The following is a 21,451-nucleotide window of genomic DNA, read 5'->3' as shown; positions in this document are numbered from 1 at the left end:
ACCTCGATTCTCATTAGCACACTGCTTTCTCCAGAAGTTCTTGTTGGCTGCAGTAATTTATCATACACCTTTTGCTTCTGTAGGTGTATGGATCAGTAGGTTCCTCCTTGGGTTCATCAGGTGAGGTTTATGATTTGATGGTTTCTGAGAAAATAATTTTGAGGAAGAAAAAGGTAGAATTTGTAAATGATTGCTGTCAAAACCAAACAAAATGGTATACTCCTGCTGGCCAGTAAGCAGTCCTTGTTCCTTATTGATTCTTTTACTGTGTGTTTTTATTGTAAGAGAACTTGAACAAATTTTAGGAAATAGGGGATAAAAATATTTGGATGATTAACAGCTGTCTTATCCTTTCCCTCACTGATGCAGCCATGAGAAAAAGGCTTGTTCTGCATCCTGATTTTTTTTGGGGGGGGAGGAGATCAGGAGGCTTGGGAGAGCTAAGTGAAAATGCGTTTCCACTTGCTGATGAGTCTCATACCCTCTTATGTTGTGTCAGAAGTCCCTTCTGAATCTTTCTTTACTTTTATGCATAGCTTGTTCAGTAAATTACACACACATACTTGCCCAATGCATAGACAAGCAAAATTACCATCTCTTCTGAACAGATAAAGTACTGGCCACTATTCATTCTGATGTAGGTATATATGGAATACAGGCATGCCCCAGAATCCGCAAGGGTTCTGTTTTGGAACACCCTACAGAAACCTGAATTTGTGGATACTGGGGTTGCTTCCCACCCTCTGGAGAGTCTTCTGAACCCCACAGAGGCTGCGCGTGTCCACGTGTGTCCTCTGCAGGCCTCAGATTGGCCATTTAGGCAAAAAAAAGTTTTCATAAAACTGGAAGTGACTTTATTTATTTATTGCCTAAACGGCAATTATGAGGCCCTCTGGGCAGATATGCATTACTTTGCAGAGCTCAGAAGACTCCCTTCGTCTCCAAAGGGTGCAGGGGTCCTCCCGCATCTGCGGTTAAGAGAAACCGCAGATATGGAATCTGCTGAGATGGGGGCTCCCTTGTAACTCATTGTTTACAATCAATGCTAAATGTTTTCTAAAAATGCAGAAAGTCCCAACATCCAGAAAAGTAAAACCTACTCCAGGTATTTCCAGCCATCCAAGGCATATTCAGCAAGCGCATGCAAACTGAAGTGGAGTGTGTGGGGGTGGGGGCCTGAATCCTGAGATATTTAGCCGAAATAGCAGCATCCATGCCTTGCCGCACTCTGCTCTGACCTGACAATGAGGTTCATGGGAGACTTCATTAACGTTAGAAATTACTCTGTTCTTGGTTAACCCAATAGGGCTTAGATGTCTTCCTGAGTTTGTGAATGTCCTGTTTGGGACCTAGTTCTGCTGTTTCTGTCTTTAGTGGTGTCTGTATCTCATTTTCTTGCTCGACATATGTAAGGAATTTGTACCAGCACAAAAGTGCATGTATACGATAAATTGATTGTCAGCTGAGCTGTGGATAACTAAATCGAATGTGTCAAAATTAGCACAGCCAGCTTGCGCGTCATTCTAAAGTGTTTGTTTCTATTTAACTATGCTACATTACTTTACCATGCTGGATTCTAACCTGTTTAACGCCTGGCAGATAGGAGACTGGGCCGTTAATCGGGAGTTCCCTGATTTCAATCTCAGCTCCGCCATGAGCTCACTCCCCAGTGGCCTTGGCTTCCTTTCAGCCTCCACCAAGATACTGAACTGGCTGACTTTACAGGGTTGTTATGGGGATTCAGCTGCAGAAATGAAGTTCTTTGCCCACTCAGAAAGCACTGTACCAATATGAAGTATTAAATATATTGTTGCCGTTAAAATGAGAGCTCCCAGGAATCTTTTCCTTCAAGAAGAAATAACTTAGCTTGACTCTCTGCCCCAGTAGTCAAACATTTGCCAGCTATAAAAAATGGTGGGAGCCATGAAACACCGTTGCTGCCCAGCAATGTTTAATTTCAATTAAATCTGAAACGAGGCTCCCTTACAAATCCCCAAAACACTCTTGTGGTTTTACTGCTAAGCACACAGATTATCAAAATGTATATACCAAGTGGTTGTATGGTTAGCTAGTTTAGCAAGGTGGTGACGCAACTAGCCATGAACCGGGCCATTCCTGATTCAGATCTTGCTTCCGCTATAAATTCAATAGGTTTCCTTAGGCAAGCCACTGTCTCTCAGCATCTCACCAAGCTACAGTGTTGTCCAGAGGCAATATATAGGAGATATCTGAAGTACTGCGCAGTAAGAATTGCCAGTAGTGTCATCCTGCTTCAGCTGTAACAGTGTGGTTTGGTGAGGACAAAAGACTCTGATGGACCAATGACATTAGTGGAATCTCATCCATCTTTGTGAGAGCCACCTTTTCACTGCGTGGTCTCTGTTTTGCACTGATGCTGTGGAAACAACATGCTCCCTTGACAAAAGCTTTATGCCTTGTACAACCAGGTATTACATGTAATACTGTAGGCTCTCAGTATCCATGGGGGCTCCATTCCAAGGCCCCCTGCAGATACTAATTTCCACAGATAATCAAATCCATGGTTGACTCTCACAGAACCTCCCAGATGCAACCAGAAGTGCCTCTGAGCTGTGTCTGGAAGATCCTTGAGGCCCTCTGGATGTGGGGTGGGCATCCACATTGAGTCAAATTCATGGGTTCCGAACCCATGGATAAGGGGGCCACTGTAAAGCAGTGTAATAATATAGAACCTAATCACTTCTTTCCACAGCTCTCCTTCCCTTTTGGTTGTCTCAGTTAGATGGTAGAAAGAAATAGAAATTATTACAATATTTTCAGAGGAACTGGAAATTGCCCCTTACCGTACAATGGCAGAATGGAGGCTGCTGTGAATGGCTTCTTCTTGGCAGGCATTCCATGTAGTTGTCAGTTGGGAGAAGTGGCTCTTGGGTTAAGGAATGAGAATGATCCCTGAGTTGGAAAGGGAAGCTGTGTGTTCTAGGGGGCTAGTCATGACATGCTAGGCAATTGTTTGTCTTTACACACATACTCTTGTTTGTGGTGAAGCACTGCTGTAGGGTGTCTTACCCAGCAGAAACAACCGTACATCAGCCTCAAGAATCAATTGAATATTCCTTGGGGGTGTGTGTGTGTGTGTGTGTGTGTGTGTGTGTGTGTGTGTGATTTTTTTTCCCTTACAGCTCTGTCAGTTTGTATATCATTATTCATGCTATCCAGTGCTCCCTCTGAAGGTCACCCCCAGTGTGACTGTGGCTAAGGTTTGTTTAATTTCTCTTACGCCTGCTTGTGAGTCAAAACCTGCCTCGTCCTTCTCCTCAGGTACGTGGCCATATCCCGGGAGGAGAGGGAACAAAACTTGATGGCGTTCCAGCACAGCGAGAGGATTTACTTCCGGACCTGTCGGGATATCCGGCCAGGGGAGAAGCTGAGGGTCTGGTACAGTGAGGATTACATGAAGCGATTGCACAGCATGTCTCAGGAGACCATCAACAGGAACTTCACGAGAGGTGGGTGGTTTCCTGTCCTTGCCCCTCAGGCATCGATTTATTACTTACTTCTGAGATGTTTAGCATGCTCATCAGCAAGAGAAGGCCCTTGGCACAGTTGTAAGCACCTTATTACGCTTTTTAATACAGCACTATAAAGTGTTTCAATGCAGAAAATTAAAAATTCAACATTATAAAAAATGATAGACTGAAAATCCGTTTATCAAATATCAGCATTTTGGCATTGTGGGGGGGGGGTTGGAGGAGTGAGCAGAATTTAGAATCTGCTGAAAGCTCTATGGATGATTTGCAATTGATTAGCAAGGGTTTCTAGCTGCTAATTGCTAAGAATAGCAACAACTAAATGCTTATCTTCTCCCACCCTTCCCCCAAAAAAATTATTAAAAAAATTCTTCTATATCAAAGAAGCCTTGAAGACAGTCAGGAGTTGATTTTTGTGTGAAAGAACTGTGAGCTTCAGTTCTCACAGTTCCTAGACTCAGCTGTTCACACCTCTTGCTGTCTCCTTTCTTGTGCCCTGGTCTCGGGCAAATGGCATCCTGTCTCATTTGCTAGTCTTTGTCACTGCTCCTTCAAAACCTTTTTCACCAGGTCGTTAGTCATACGTGGTTCTGCGATACGGTAATGAAGACAGTAAATAGAAAAATAATCTTCTAAACAGTTGCACTGCTCAGTTCACCGACGTGCGTAATTGTTGCCTTGGAGTCATAGCTCAGTAGTAGGAACACGTACGCTGCATCCTTGAGGCCCCCACGTTCATTTCCTGACATCTCCAATTAAAGGATCTTGTATAGTAGAGTTGGGGGAATCACTTTTCCTAAGATCTTGGAGAGCTGTCGTCCATCAGTACTGAACTACATAGTTCAGTGATTTTTCAACCCTTTTAACCTCATGGCACATTGGGAAGGCACTAAAACGGTCAGGGCATATCACCCGTTTTTTGACAATTGACAAGAAACACCACACTGCTGGTAGGGGGCTCACATCCCCCAATGGCCTTACTAATAAATATCCCTCTCCCAAATTCCTGCAGCATACCAGGAGACCCGTCATGGCACACCAATGCGGTGTTGGAAATGGCTGACATAGACCAATGTTGTGACTTTAAATAAGGCAGCTCTTTATGACTTATGGGTAATATCCACCTGGGAACATAGTTACTAAACCTGGAAGCAAACCTGAATATGGCACATGGGTGTATAACACAGTATACTTTCCATCCATTGGATTGACCCATTTGGACAAAAGCCATAGTATTTTGCATGCAGTGGTATGAGAGTGCATGGGGGTGTTGGTCTGTTTGTGGGAAATCAGTTTTTCTGAGTGTGCCCGGCTTAAAAAAAACAAAAAAAAAACTGATACAGAATTACCCTGACATTTTCTATCCGTCAATTCTACACAAACCGCAGCAGCAAACCCTGGGCAAGCACATGACTTTTTTCCATATTCTGTCATCCAAGCATAAATAACCCAGAAAGTGTTGAAGCTGAGCTAAGAATTGAGCTGAATTGTGTATTCTGCAGTATGACATTCATCATGTGCAAGTACAAGCATTGATATTGGGTACAAAACCGAGGGCTTGTGGAAACTTCAGCATTCATCCAGCTAATGTGAGCCTAGTCATTCTGATTCAGGAATGACAAGAAATGTAGTTTTAGCTAATTAACAGTTAACCAGGTTTAAATGGCACAGCTCCAGGGGTTCTCAAATGTAAAACTGCTGATCTCCAAAATGCAACGTCACTGAAATTGACCTCTGTACTAAAGGATTGAATAGTAGCCAACATAAATGCGACTAAAAACAGAATTTTTTTTAAGAGATAGAATTATTAAGCATATTGAAAATGAAAAAGAATCAACATGGTTTCTGCAAACAGAAGTCCTCCTACCTCACTAATCTTTTCAAGTTCTTTGAGAGTGTCAACAAGTTTGTGTGTTGTTGGTTGGTTGACAACCTTCAGTCTCGAAAGACTATGGTATAAGCCTATAACACCTGGTATTCTCAGGCGGTCTCCCATCCAAATACTAACCAGGCCTGACCTTGCTTAGCTTCTAAGATCAGTCAAGATCAAGCATGTGCAGGGTAACAGTTGCGTGGGGTGATCCAGTAGGCATCAGAAAGTTGGGGTCCAATGCTAAACCTTCCCAATGCAGTGGTAAGACCTAGCACCAGCTCTGGGTGCCATAACATGTCATAATGCACGTTTATGGTACTGGGAAAGTAGGTAGCACTGCTGCCGGGGGTAAGTGAAACCACTGTGTGGCAGTACAGCCTCTGGGGAAGTGGTGAAAGAGCAGAACAAGGGCTTTGGGGGGGGGGGGAGGAACTGGGGAAGGAGGGGTGGTGTGATCAGCGGAGCTTTACTTCACCATATCCTGAACTCCGTGTTGGGCTGAAAAGCCTGACATGGAATCTCTCAAGTCTGCACTGGCAAAATAGCCAGTGCAGGCTTGAGAAGCCCCAAGAGTCTCCTCTTCCCCTGAGGAGACTCCCAGCGGCTTACCAGCACCCACTGGATTCAGTGGTGTCTGCTTTGGTGCTGCTGCTCTAGCCAGTTCTTGGAAACATAGGATTGGGTTGCCCGACATCCAAAAAACTTTTGAAAAAAGCCCATCGTTAAAGACTCCTGAGTAAATAATAGTCATAGAATAAGAGGACAGGTTCTCTTAATGGATCAGTAAGTCATTAAACAATAGGAAGCTGAAGGTAGATGCAAAGCAATAGATGGCCCAGATAGAGGTTGAAACCCCAAGGTTATGTACTGGGACCAATGTCATTTGACTAGTTCATAATTTTCCTGAAGTCAGGTGTTAGTAGCAAGGTTGCCACTTCCACACATGATGCTAAATTATTTCAAATGGGAAAAGCCCAAGCAGGCCATTGAGAGCCTAAGAAGTACCTCTCCAAATGGGGTGATGGAGCAAAAACACGGGAAATTAAGTTCATTGTATTTAAGTGTAAAGTGATGCAATGTGTACATTGAGGCAAGTGGTTGTGACTAACTGGGAAAGACATCTTCAACGAATACATTGAGTCAGTGCTGGGTGAAAAAGGCAAATTCAATCCTAGGGATTATTAGAAAGGGAAAACACTGTAATGTGCACATTGAACATATAATAAAAACAGCCAGTATCACAGTGTTCTTATATAAATCTATGATGTGGGCTTCCTTTGGAAGTTGTTGGCAACCTTCAGTCTCGAAAGACTATGGTATCGCGCTCTGAAAGGTGGTTCTGGAACAGCGTCTAGTGTGGCTGAAAAGGCCAATTCGGGAGTGACAATCCCTTCCACACTGGGAGCAAGTGCAGTCTGTCCCTGGTCTGTCTCCCTGGCTTTGGGCCTTCCTTCTTTGCCCCTTTGCCTCAGACCATTGGCCAAGTGTCTCTTCAAACTGGGAAAGGCCATGCTGCACAGCCTGCCTCAAAGCTGGACGCTCAGAGGCCAGGGTTTCCCACTTGTTGAGGTCCACTCCTAAGGCCTTCAGATCCTTTGGAAAGATGGTGTACAATTCTTATTGTCCCATCTTTAAAAAGTGTAACATAGAATAACATTCTGGAATAGGACCAGAATGCTTAAGGAGCTTGAGCATCCCAGGTAATCTCCCAAACTTGTTTGAAGCTTGCTTTCAAGTCACATTGTGTTCTCGCTGATGAAAACATGCTGGTCAGCGAGAACACAACCCAGAGGTGTTGTTTTAATGTTTTCACATTTAAAAAATGTGAAAGCTTGGCAACCTGAAAGCGTTGGCAGTGACAGCATCACAATTCGACCAATACTTCTGGGTTACTGAGCTCCACCCTGAAGGTGGGTTGTGGGACAGAAACATTGGAGAACCTCTGTGTTACCTTTAAACTCAGTATGAGGTCAAAACATGGTGAGGTGGTAAGGAGCTTTCCCTCCCCCCACTCCCTCCAGTGTTGCCAGAATAAGAAGAGGGCCAATAAAATGACTCACGCGTTCCAGATCTTGGTGCTGATGAAAGTGGGCAGGGACAGGCAACTTTCTATTTAGTTTACTCACAGGGAGCACAGCATGTAGGCTCCCTGCTCTGCACTGCTTCAATTTCATATGAATAGAAATGGAACAGGCTGGGAACCCAGACTGGAGCAAGGAAGACTGCATGCTGCACACCTGGTAAGTAAAGGGAAAGAGGGACAGAGGCACACCTTCTCCTTCACCCATGTGCCTGCCCTCCCTCTGCATTCATGGGGGGTGCATGTGCATGCACAAGACCACCTTAGGGCAGTTGAGGCATTGGGGGGCACACAGCCTCAGGCACTAGGGAGGTCTTGGGTTGGCCCTCAGGCCAGTATTGCTTTCCCAGGAGAAGGATGCCTTGTGAGGCAGCTCAGTGAATGGTTGTCAGGTGTGTGGCAACTTGCAAAAGGGATGCACACTCACCAAGTGCCCTGGGGAGAATGGGAAAAGGTTGGAAAAGAAGACAGCTGTCTGATATCTGACCTGAGTGCCAGGGTTTCTTGGGTAATGGGTCAAGGAGGTGGGCTTGATGCAACGCCAGCAGGTGACTGAGCAGTCCACAAGCATAGACAATGAACAGGACCCAATATCAACATCTAATGCAACAGTTAACAGCAAAGGGACCATGACCCAGCTTTTTGTATTTATGAGTTCCCACAGGTAAGTGTCAGGGCTAAATTCAAGTGTTAACATTCCATACTAGTGCACCCGCCGCCACCACTACACCTAAAGACTCAGCTGAGTTTCTGCAAGTGAACTTAAAGAAGTTAAAAGACACCTATCAATTTTCTGTGTGCTTTGCAAAAAAAAAAAAAAAAAAAGACAAAGCCTTTAATGCAGGGAGGTGGCGCCTGTTTCAAGTTGTGCTGGACCTACAAAAATTATGCTTGGGTGCTGTTTGAATCTTATCAGCTGTGCAGTGTTGTGACCTAAGGAATGCTAAGGCCTCTTTCCTTATACTGCAATCAGAAATCTACAGCTGCTGCCTTTGATGCTTTGACTTGGTAAAAGATGGCTCGTTCTGAAATGTGGGCTTCTGGAAGATGGACTTTTGCTCCATCTCCCTGTTTTGTGGACCATATCGTAAAGGCAATAACTATGCAGTGGAAATAAACAGTTCAGGACAAGATCTATTTCATCCACTGAGAACCAGCCCAACTACCTTGAAATTTCAAAAACTGGAGAATGTGATTGAATGGTTTTGATGGTATCACCAACTGATTAAGAGACATGCCACATCTGAAATATTTGATTTGTGATGAATTGAAATAATCAAGGCCTTCTCACCAATTCACGTTTTGAGCTATAAACTTATAGATATGCCTAGCTTTGCTTGTAGGGACTTGTGAATGGGCAGGAGCAAGGAGATGCCATGTAGTTGGGAGCTACTCAATTGATTCAACTTCTGCTAATCATAGGAGAGGGCAAGGGTCTGAAGCACTTCCCTATCCTATCCCCAATTGCTAGACATTTTACTGTGGCCCTTAATCCAGCTTCTGTGATTTCATCAAGCAGTACAAGCCTGTTTTTTCACCCATACATGGTAGAAGCTTGCTCTGGGTTTAAAACGAAAGCTAAGATCCTTGGGACAGTAGGTAGCTAGTACTAAATTACATATGGCATTGAATCACATAATACATACAGCTCAGCCCATGTTTAGATGAGAGTAGAAATTCATTTGTGAACGAATGTATCAAGTCGCCCAATAATGTTATGTTAAAACCTTAAGCTAGGTCGTCTGTCCTTCATTTAGCGCCACATTTGAGACTTGCATATCTTCAGTGTTCATACTGCCTGTTTCTAAGACTTGCAGGGCTTAAGCGTATGATGAGGTGTGTAGGTGTGCCGTCACAGACCCAGAATTGCACTGGTGTCATACCAACTTCGCTCCAGCATTACAGGCAGATAACACTGTTACAATTGTTTAGGACTATGGTGCTAGCATTTGGAATTCCACACTTACCCTATAGCTGTTATGAAAGCATAAATATGTTTAAAACTGAAAAAAAAATCAGCATAAAGCAGCACCTTGTGTGGGAAGCGACCATGTGTCTTGATGCTTGGACTTGTTTACAAGATAGAAGATGAAAATTGAACCAAACCCATCGTCTTTTGAACTTCCAGGTAAGGATATCTGGCTCTTCCCTTTGTTATAAATAATTGCTAATATGCCCAAAGTATCTGCTTTTTGGTATATTTTGGAGAGTGGCCATATGGTTAGAGAGCGATTGGGACCAGCTGTAGATCCCAATGTTGGATATGTATACCAGGGTCTAGTTCAGTACAGCAATAAAGAGTGTGGGAAAGGAGATAGTAGTTCCCTTGTGCAATCATGTCTTAAGGCACTCTGAAAAGGTCCTTCAGGTTTTTTGGTTTCACATGGAATTCACTTGATCTCAAACTTCATGTGTCATTGATGCCTTTTACCAAGTCAAAGCTATCACTGTGCTTTCAAGAAGTCAAGAGACTCAACTTTATAGTCTCATTCCAACACAGGTGTTCTACCTGTTCTATTAAATCAGCTTCCTGTAGCTAGTTTTTCCTTAGAAGCGTTCAAGGCCTACTACCGTATGGCTACCTAGATATCGTTTTTCTTCAGAAAAAAATCTCGAATATTAGGGTTTGTTCCAGTAAGTTGATAATGCAATGTGAGAAAATGCAGAAGTTTCTCTTACTGTTCTTGCTTTTAACTTTGGGGTGAGGAATGTTACACAGTTCCCACTGATAATCTCAACTCCTGATTTTTCTTCCTAGGAGATAAAAAGTTACTGAGGGAAAAGTCAGAAAGAAATATGGAACATCAAGACGATATGAGCTATCCCCTCGAGCTCACCACATCAAAGCAAGGGAAGAGCCCCTACAAGCGCAGCTTTGAAGAAGGGGTATCTCCACCCCAAACAAAGAAGAAAAAAATAGATCTCATCTTCAAAGATGTCCTAGAAGCTTCTTTAGAGTCAACAAAGATGGAAGAGCACAAATTCACAAAAAATTCTACTCCTTCCACTAGAAAATCTGCCAGATTCCAAGCTCAAGAACTCTCGGAAAGCTGTGGAGCTGGTGTTCGACACAGCTCCCCAAATCATAGTAGAAGCAGAAATGAGGGTGAGTGGAAGGTCTCTCATGGCTCCTCTTTCACCATGTCCAAAGAAATTGGCCTGTTGGAAGATGAAGGTGAAGAACCCTTGTCATTTAAAGTGAACAGTCCCACTGATCTGTCTCTGGCATCAACGCAAGACGATGCCCTCGAGATCCCAACTACTTCATTGTGTCCAAACTGCATTCGGTTGAAAAAGAAGATTCGTGAGCTGCAGGCTGAATTAAATATGCTAAGATCTGGCAAGTTAGCTGAGCCACCTCTACTACCTCCTCAGGTACCTGAGTACCAAGCATTTTCATACCCCACAGGTGAGTCACATTCGGTAAAAGTGCTCCTCAAACACTGTATAAGGAGAGGTCTTTTTGCTGTTCATGTCTCAAAAGGTTCCAGCCTAGAGTGTTCTGAGAAGCATCTTACCTCCCTGAGACTGCGTGGTTGAGTTTTATGGAGCAGAACCTAGTCCTCTGAGCAAAGAGTCTTGGGATTGTGTCTGTAATGATAAAATAAGTATTTCCTTTTACTGTAATCCATGCACCTTCAATAAAAAAAATAATTCAATTGCAGCGAAGTTTGTTTGCTGTGTTCTTGATGCATTCCCTTACAGAAGAAAGAATAGCATGTTGTTCTGAATCTTTTCTAGAAAGTACAACTGGCTCTCAGTGTGGAGTGTGACATGTCCCGGTTCCTGGCTTGTGTGACATCATATGCAATCAGCACTTCCCCCCTTTCCTAACCTTTGAAAGTACTTGTTGGTGACTCTGTTGACAATGCAAGTTTGTGTTTCTTTTTGAAGAGCTCTTTTATTTCCTTCTGTCTCATTAATGCTTTTGTCATTTTGAAAATAATAACACTGTGGGGTTTGCTGACCAAATTAACTGAGCCTACTAGAAATTATTGTTTGAAAATGAAGGAATCTCACAGGTTTATCAACCAAATTTCACTTAACAGGAGGCAACATATATATTGGGTTTTGCTGAAAATCAGGTACACCATATGTGGCATGGGTGGGATGTGGTGTCATTGTTTTATTCATTGTGTTTGTCATTTCTTAGAAGCATACCCTAAACTTTCTCAAATATTTTTGCAGCTTCAGAAAGCATCATGTCCGTCCCCACCATCATGGAAGATGACGACCAAGAGGTGGATTCGGCAGATGAATCTGTCTCAAATGACATGATAACAGCCACAGATGAGCCCTCCAAGATGTCTGCTGTCACCAGGAGGATTCGGCGCTTCAAGCAAGAGTGGCTGAAGAAGTTTTGGTTTCTGCGGTACTCCCCTACACTGAATGAAATGTGGTGCCATGTCTGCCGACAGTACACAGTGCAATCCTCTCGGACTTCAGCCTTCATCATTGGCTCTAAGCAATTTAAGATTCACACTATAAAACTTCATAGCCAGAGCAACCTCCACAAGAAGTGCCTGCAACTTTATAGGCTCAGAATGCACCCCGAGAAGACGGAAGAGATGTGCCGAAACATGACCCTGCTCTTCAACACAGCATACCATTTGGCTATGGAAGGCCGGCCCTATTGTGAGTTTAGACCTCTTGCAGAACTACTGAGAAAGTGTGAACTCAAGGTGGTGGATCAGTATATGAATGAGGGAGACTGTCAAATATTAATTCATCATATCGCTCGAGCTCTTAGAGAGGATCTAGTTGAAAGAGTCAGGCAATCTCCCTTCCTCAGTATCATTTTGGATGGGCAGAGTGATGACTTACTTGCTGACACAGTGGCAGTGTATGTACAATATATCAGCAGTGATGGGCCTCCAGCCACAGAATTCCTCTCTCTCCAAGAGCTGGGTTTTTCTACAACAGATAGTTATATCCAAGCATTAGATAGAGCTTTTTCCTCCCTGGGAATAAGACTGCAGGACGAAAAACCAAGTGTTGGCTTGGGAGTAGATGGTGCTAACATTACTGCCAGTCTTAGAGCCAACATGTACATGACAATCAGAAAGACTCTGCCTTGGTTGCTCTGCTTACCCCTTATGGTACACAAGCCACACTTGGAAATATTGGATGCAATCAGTGGGAAAGAGCTTCCATGCCTGGAGGAACTAGAGAACAACTTGAAGCAGTTACTTAGCTTTTACCGATACTCCCCCAGGCTGATGTGTGAGCTGAGGGTTACTGCTGCTACTCTCTGTGAAGAGACTGAGTTCTTGGGAGACATTAGAGCAGTCAAATGGATCATTGGAGAGCAAAATGTTCTCAATGCTCTGATCAAGGATTACCTGGAAGTGGTGGCCCATCTCAAAGATGTCAGCGGCCAAACCCAACGGGCAGATGCATCTGCCATTGCCTTGGCTCTCCTGCAGTTCCTTATGGACTATCAGTCGATTAAGCTGATATACTTTTTGCTGGACGTAATTGCTGTACTTTCACGCCTTGCCTTTGTCTTCCAAGGTGAATACCTTCTTGTGTCACAGGTAGATGACAAAATAGAGGAAGCCATCCAAGAGATCAGCAGGCTGGCCGATTCTCCTGGTGAATATCTGCAGGAATTTGAGGAGAACTTCCGCGAAAGCTTTAACGGTGTTGCTGTGAAAAACCTACGGGTGGCTGAAGCCAAATTCCAGTCAATTCGAGAAAAAATATGCCAGAAGACCCAGGTGATTCTAGCTCAAAGGTTTGAGCCCCGCAGCCGGGCATTTGTGAAAGCATGCCAGGTGTTTGACCTTGCCGCTTGGCCAAGAAGTGCAGAGGAGCTCATGAGCTATGGCAGAGAAGACATGGTCCAGATCTTTGACCATCTGGAAGCAGTGCCGTCCTTTTGTACAGAAGTCAGCCGAGAGGGCGTGGACACCAGAGGGAGTTTGCTCATGGAATGGCGAGAACTCAAGGTGGATTATTATACCAAAAATGGTTTTAAGGATTTAATTAGTCACATTTGTAAATACAGGCAGAGATTTCCTCTTTTAAATAAGATAATCCAGATCCTCAAAGTCCTCCCCACCTCCACAGCCTGCTGTGAAAAGGGGCGCAACGCCCTTCAGAGAGTGCGCAAAAACAATCGGTCTCGGCTCACTATGGAACAGCTCACTGATCTTTTGACAATTGCTGTTAATGGACCACTAATTGCCAACTTTGAAGCCAAGCGGGCACTGGATAGTTGGTTTGAGGAGAAATCTAGCAATAGTTACGCACTGTCTGCAGAAATGCTGAGCAGGATGTCCTCCCTGGATCAGAAACCAGTGCTGCAGAGCATGGACCACGGATCGGAGTTTTACCCTGATATTTAGCAAGGAATGCCTCTCGTTTAGAAAGCTGTTGAATCTTTTTTTTTTAATCAATACTCTAAGCTTTGATATATTATATGAAATGATATATATACATATATATGTGTGTGTATGTATGTATGTATATATACATATACATATATATGAAATGATATATATACATATATATATATATGTATATGTATGTATGTATGTATGTATGTAAACCCCACACTGAAAAGTTAAACTTATCTGATGGAAGCTAAGAGGAATTTTTTAAGAATGAGACAACACTTAACATTTACTGACATCTTCAACCATGGCAGCTGCAGTGTAGGTGGCAACACTTCAGAAATATGTGCTGGGGCCATAGTCTATGTTTTCAGACTGAATCAATTTTATAAGCTAGACGTGGCGGGCCGATGTCACCCTACTCACTTTGCTTTTGTGCGTGTGTGTTTTGTGTGTGTGTCTAACTTCTCTCTCTGCCATTTCCTCTTGGTTAGTCCGCTGTTGAGCCATTTCAGTCCTTCACAACGATCACAGGGATTTCCGGCCCCTGTGCGTACGTCTTGCATTTTCTTTTCAGCTCCCCAGTTTCGCTCAGATGATTTCACACCTTCTAATGACCTCTGGGTTGACTTTTTTTTCTGTTTCTGTCAGTTTAACTCGTGGTGGCCCTTTCTCGGTCTTACACACCAGTGGGCATTCTCAATGTAAGGCAAACTGCTCTGTTCTTCCTGTGAAAAATCTACTAACAAAGTCATATATCTTGACGATTTGATAGCATATGCAGATGAAAATAGCGTAATACAGAAGACGGGGAATTTTATTGGTTATTGTTTTGCATTTATATTTTTATATCATAGGGGATAAGGAAAAAAAATTAAAACTCTTTACTGAAAATCCAGGCTGCTGTGGAAGCTAGATAGCCAATGAGTCAAGTCCTGTAATAGGGTAGAGACTCCAGGGCTTAAATACATATATGCTAATTTTATGTTATTTATACTCTATCTTTCTAATCATAAATGGGTTATGTCTTCTGTTTGTTTTTTTAATAAGTGAAGAAGCGTCTGCTACACTTCTATGGCAGGGGATGTCGATGCAAGATCAGTCTTTGGCTGTTATCACATGGCAATGTCCTTTAGAGGTTCACATATCTCCCTTTGACTAAGATTTGAAGTTCCAACATGTGGCAAAGAAAACCCGAATGTTTGCTTATTCCTGTGCAATATGCATAGTTTGGTGGGAGAATGAAAACTGGGATTTTAAGTTGAAATGATAAATCCATTTGTGGAGATATTTTTTTTCCCTTTTTAATCCAAACAGTTCAAGTTAAACCAACCAAAACAAGCACATTATCTCCATGGGTGTTTGTGCCATGCCCTGGTACTGTGATATAGGGCACCACCCTGACAGTACTGGATGATCACAGGAATAAAAAGGAAGCCTCTTGCCAGGAAGAACTACTAGGATGGCAACTAGAGGGACTAACCAACGCCAGTCTGCATTGTTTGAAAATACAGCGATGATGTCAGTTACACTGAACTGTTCCTTCTTTCCTGTACCCCACCCCTGTTTTTCCCCACCCTCCCCATCAGTCTTGGTGCTAAGGTATCTCTGGAATTGTTGCTGCTAGATTATAGCTTTTCATTTATATACACATATAATTTTATTTTTTAAACAGTATGTTTTCAATGGTAATGTAGCATGTTGTTGAGGCAGTATCTCTTATGGTATATCTGCACCCGTTTCGCCCACTGCATTTTGTTGTGTCATTTCATTTCAATTCATCCTCCACTGTCCCTGGAGCAACCTTAGCATTTTTCTCATGCATAATGTGCTGCTTTTCTTCAGGACTCTTGTGCTGACTTAAAAAAAAAAAACACAATAACTTTGATGTGGTTTTGAAAGAAAATGGGGATGGAGGCAGGATGCCTTGATGCCTCTCTAAGGGATTGTAAAGTAGGTGGAGTATCCATTCCTGCCACTTGCAGACAAAAAGAAAGAAAAATCAGAGCAGAAATTAATGACTTGTCTCTAACCGATGCACAACACTAGCATAATAAGTTTTGTTTAGTAAGGAAAAAGAAAATGAGTTAAAGAAAGAGGAACTAGATGAATGAGTTGGGAGATGGGCAGATATTTCATGACCAACTAATTGCATGAAAGTTACTACTTTTGAATGTGGTGCTGACTTCCATGTGGTGGTAGTGGGGAGGAGAAAAGAAGCAGAGGAGTAATGGGGAGCAATCAGGAACAGGAGATAAGATGAAGCACATCAACTTTTTGAATGGAACTGATGCAGGTCTTTAGTCGGCCACTTCCACTGCCAAGGTTCATGCACTGCTTTCTCCCAGACCCTTGCTGAAAAAGAAGCACAGAGAGACTGGTGGCCTTTCTGCTGTTCAGTACATAAGAACAACACTGTTGGATCAGGCCATAGGCCCATCTAGTCCAGCTTCCTGTATCTCACAGCGGCCCCCCAAATGCCCCAAGGAGCACACCAGATAACAAGAGACCTGCGACCTGGTGCCCTCCAGTAGTTTCCCTCCCTTAACTTCACAAGCGGCATTTTGTGATGGGATTCAAAAATTGGTCCTTTATTTTACATTACCCTCTGTGGCCTTTAGGATGCAGGTGGGAGGGATGAGAATGATGAGTGGAGGAAGAACTTTGGGAAGTATTAAAGCTGCATAGTTTACTTCTTCCAAAAAAAGTAATTAAATACACTGGTATCATTAAGCTCATAAAACATGTTACACGTGGTGGTGGAGTGTTGCTTATTAGTTAAAAAAGAAAAGACAAAGAAGTTCCTAGGATATAATTCTGGCTCTGTTTAAATCAATCCCACTTCAGTAAAGCCATAACTTTCACACCAAGGATTCAGTAGTACAGTAGTTTGACCAGTTTCTAAAATAGAAGTAACTGTAGTTTCTACAGTAGTTTGGCCAGTTCCTAAAAAAACAAGCCAGTCTGGAACAGAAGGCAAAATGGGTCCTTAATTTTTGGCATCCATAGGATCCAATTTTGGCATCCTACAATTAAAATAAAAATGTTGGCTAAACATAAAGATCCGGGTGAGAGTGTGATCCAACCTGATCTAGTTAGGGATAGCATATCAGCAACTTCAGGGACTTGAATGTCTGTAGTCAGGTATATAAAGATTGCAGAATGAGAACTACATTAACCATTTGTCATGCAGCTTTTGATTGTCCTTGTGAATCACTTTAGGAGTGTACAGGAACTTTCAGCAATTGTACTGAATGGGATTTGTCTAAGATCAATTGTTGTGCTTTTGCTATCTCTTTGGTCGCAGTCTCAATCAGGCAAAGTAAAAAGAGGCTGACAAGCACTGTGAATGTAGTGAAAAATAAAGGACACTAGAGGGCATCAGCTGTTGCACATTTGTAGATGTAGAGCACAAGAGAAGCGCTATTTGATCTCTTTTTGGATGGTAGCTATTTGACCTTGTACGAGGAGTGATAATGACCTAAAAGATGTCAAACTCAAAATCATCCATTCCTAGGAAACTAAATAGCAGCCTGTTGTGTTCCAGCTAGAGGTTATTGTTATAAATGTGTGATCTCCTAGTATACAAAAATCTCTGAAGGAGAAAAAGACAACAGTTTCTCATCATGTCTTTCCTTCCTGTTTAGCATCTGTGATTAATCTGTGCATTCCTCTGTACCTTTACTTGTGCAGTTCTAACTTTAATGGGGTCTGATTGCAGATTTCCCACCTACTTTTTTTAAACTCAGGCTCTTCTACAGACATACGCTTCTGTTTAGCAGGAGCAAACTAAGCACACCTTGATATTACCTTGCATGCTGTCTGTTAGTGGTGCACACAATCAGATTCCTTTGGCTTTCAAGCCAACTGCAACAGGGAATATGGTAGTGAAACAGGAAAACCAAAGTTCTTCCTACATCCATGAAAGCACAGTAAGAACGCATGCGTGGACGATGCAAATGTGTGTTCTTACATGGTTCTGGCATGCTTTCTGCATTAAAATTGATATTTGTGTTGTTTGTGCCTGTTGCTTGTACTTTTGCTGATGGGAGTTGTCACCCATTCAAACATCTTGATCCCGCAGCACAAATGCAGCCACTAAGGGGTCTTTCAGATTATGTTTCTGCTAATAATTTGGGACTGACATTTGCATAGCAAAAAAATTTGAAGCATCCAGCAGCTCCATAACACCACTAAGGGCCCGATCCTATCCAACTTTCCATCACTGATGCAGCCTTGCCAACCGGGCATGTGTGCTGTATTCTGCAGTAGGGGGGTAGTCACAAAGGCCTCCTCAGAGTAAGGGAACATTTGTTCCCTTACATCTGAGTTACATTGCAGCTGTGTTAGCACTGGAAAGTTGGATAGGATTGTGACCTTAGTCGGACTCCCTTTTCCGCTCAACAGAAAAGTTTCTTGAACAGCAGGAACCCAGTACTCTGTTCTTTAGCCATTGTACTCACACTCTAGTAATATCTATGCAATTCCTGCCTCTTTCGGAGGCATGTAAAATGTGTATGCATGAAACCTGGTGTATGTACACAATGCATAGTCGTGTAAGGTGTGCAATCCGCAGAAACCCACAGGACTTTCACCGTGAATATCCCCTTGCTTTCAGGGATTTTTCAGCATTCCTGACTTTCTTTGGATTGCACTCATTGGGCATGATCCAGCCAAAGCTAAACACTCTTAAGTAACATTGATTTTAGTGGGAAAGAAAGGAGCATATGTTGAATTTTCCCACAGAAATCAGTGGGGCAAAGCTGTCAGACTTTCACTAGGCCATGCGCATAACTTATATATGATAAATCCACAAGTACCAATACATATACAAACACATCGTGTAATGAATGAATTCACATGCCTATATATCGTTATATAAAGAAAATACTATATATTTATATATTTCTATGTTTTCAATAGATATATATGAAATTTAGAGCTAGAACTGGCCATCGTGATGCAAAGGCAGGTCCTGTGTTTTGGTGAGAGGCACACAGCATTAAAGACAGAAGTCCTCAGTCTCTGAGTAAAGCTAGAATTGTCACATGTAGCCTTACTTTGAGGTCTGCCTATGTAGATGGAGCTGTCTTGTGAAAAAAAAAAAGTTTGCTGTGGCTGGGCAAGGGAATTCTGCTGGCATGGAGGACAAGATGCTAAATAAAGCCTGTGTTGGACCCTTCTTGTCAGGGATGAGGGGTAAATACTTGCTGGTTGGTTTTACATATACTGTAGGTGTCTGTGTTGTCACTTTGGCTAATATCCCTTCTCCTCACTTATGCACTTAACCCCTTCTGCATGTATTGATTTAATGAGTGGAGATCCCCAATATTTTGAATACAGCTTGTGTTCATCCCCTGTTGGTATTTTTTGGTGGCCAGCAAAGCCAAATGGCATAAGTTAATTTGGGAGTGCAGTCCTTGCATCAGTTTTGTGTGGGCAGGTCCCACTGACCTCAGTGGCACTTACATACAAGTAACAAGGATAAGGATTGCAACAGGGTTGTATACAGAATGCAAAATCTGAAAATGTGAATGCAGAATCGGACAGAGCAAAATCAAGGAGGCGGGAGACAGCAGCAAATGGAGGCACGTAAAAAGAGGGTACAATAAAAAAAAACAGGTGAATGTATTTAGCCCAGAGGCCAAGCCTAGATATGCAGTTACACTGCTGTTCCTCCTCAGCTACTACCACTCTGGTTACATTTCAAAGAGCAGCTACTTTTTTCATTGTTGACTGAGCAAACTGGTTGGCCGTCTCGATGGCTTTTGGAATGGACAGTGATCTCATGGAGAACATTGAATGCAGCCTGGAAGTTGAATTGATTTCCGTACTTTTGGCTTGCAGCGTTACTCCACTCCAGCAAAACAATTGTAATTTAATGTTCTTTTCAATATGAATGCCAGATTCATGCATCCACTGCCATTCCAAGCCACAGTGTTCATTGATCAACCTATGTGAAATATATGCTGAGAAGTCTTTGGGCTGGACAATGCTTTCCTTCCCTTCTCCTTTGAGCAAATGAAAGCTCTGATTTAGACAAAGCCACTGGTATTATGCAGTTGATCATGTCTTTCTGTTTTCTTAACGCTGTAAGTATAGTATTTTCATTCAGTGCTTGCAATTTTCACCGACTCGGTTGCTTGATCCCAGGGAGGGGGAAAATGTGTAAGATGTGGACTTCCAGTTATCCAATCACTATGTAATGCCTTATGCAAGTGTTTACTTTTTAAATTGGGGGTTGGTGAGGAAAACGGGGTCCTGGTTGCTTCTTCCTCAACCAAGTTACTTGCACTGGTGTTGCGCAGCTTCCATTGAGCGAGCTTGTGCCGCATACCTCTAGTGATGCAGTTTGTTATCCTCCGTGATACATCAGGGCTTTGCCACCACACAACTCCGGAAACCCACCTCAGTTACAAACCTGGCCTACCTGAAACCCCACAAGCGGTTAGATTATGGAGTGTAAGCCCATACAAAAATGGCTACCTAGCAAACATATCCTCAGGACTGACACTCATGGATAGTTACCCTCTTGTGGCTACTGGACTATTTTCTAGCCTGCATGCTGCCAAAAAAGCATCCTCACACTGTATAGAAATACCCTCAAGCACTGCACCTCATGTACAGAAATCTCCCCAGCCAATGTGCATGGGAGGCACATCCCATGAACTGTAATTATATAAATAAACAGGAGGACTGTTGGATCTCTCTTGTTCAGGCATCCCACGAGCTCACTTTGCAAGAATCAAGTGGGGGGGGGAAGATACCCCCCCCCATGTTTGCCTTTTCCCCTTCCCATCACAATCCCAGCACCAAACTGTTCTTTCGAACATACACACACGTAAATGAGAGGAGGGGGAGAGAAACCTAGAAATCTATTATTACATATGTATTAAAATGTTAATATCACATTTTTTTTTCTGACAATGTTTAAAACGTTATTACTTTGCAGACTACGCTTTATAGTACCTGTGTGAAAGGGCCTAGGACACTGGATACGAATAGAGCTATGTTGATATATCATAGTATGTACACAAGAACTTTCCTTTTGTCATACATTATACTTGTAATGTAAGATGATTATTAATTAAAAAAAACACTTCAATTGATCAAGGTGGGTGACTTGTATCTTTATAACAGATATATCGATTTGAATGTTGATCTTCATAAGATGGGAGTGATTGAGAGCCCAATGTTGTCCTCCACCCCCACCCCCCCACCCCGTGTAACCGTACCAAAAACGGGCATGTCATATTCGACAGAAGGGAATCAGGAGGCTTCAGAGTTAAATGGGGATTTAAATACCCTTACATCTCTGTAAGCCTCATGCTCCACAATGGGTCAAAACGATAGGATAAGCAATTTTATGGCATAGCAAAAATTGTTCTTACTAAAGTTGTAAAGCTGCCCTGTTACACACTTACTAAACGGCCACAAAACCAGATCCTGCCCAGTGTATGAAATATTTCTTTTGTAAGAGAATCAAGGCTGAAAACCATCCTCTGAAAGGCGGCCTTGGTTGCTATGGAGATGTCTTCTCCAAAAGCCACCTCTAAGGGTCATCCTTAGAGTAAGTGCTGCCACGAGTAGTTCCAATGACGTTACTTAGGCTCTGCAGTACTCGGACTCCGCTGAAAGATTTTCCACAAAC

General features: G+C 42.8%; 1 protein-coding gene across 2 annotated transcripts in view; it reads left to right on the top strand.

The window, feature by feature from the left end:
- PRDM11 (PR/SET domain 11) overlaps positions 1-13,837 on the top strand; it is a 48,753-nt gene extending 34,916 nt beyond the window's left edge. Inside the window, exons 6-8 of one of the 2 annotated variants that reach the window (XM_066610111.1) lie at positions 3,301-3,488; positions 10,221-10,871; positions 11,651-13,837. In XM_066610111.1, the coding sequence (XP_066466208.1) occupies positions 3,301-3,488; positions 10,221-10,871; positions 11,651-13,812 (3,001 nt within the window). In that variant the 3' untranslated portion in view covers positions 13,813-13,837. The remainder of the gene's footprint in view (positions 1-3,300; positions 3,489-10,220; positions 10,872-11,650) is intronic. The other variant, XM_066610112.1, reaches the window with a different exon arrangement.
- The last annotated feature ends 7,614 nt before the right edge of the window (positions 13,838-21,451 follow it).

The sequence above is a fragment of the Tiliqua scincoides genome, chromosome 1 (assembly GCF_035046505.1).
Source record: "Tiliqua scincoides isolate rTilSci1 chromosome 1, rTilSci1.hap2, whole genome shotgun sequence".
NCBI classification, from domain to species: Eukaryota; Metazoa; Chordata; class Lepidosauria; order Squamata; family Scincidae; genus Tiliqua; species Tiliqua scincoides.
The sequence above is the reverse complement of the archived record's forward strand: the minus strand, read 5'-3'. Positions and strand labels throughout refer to the sequence as shown.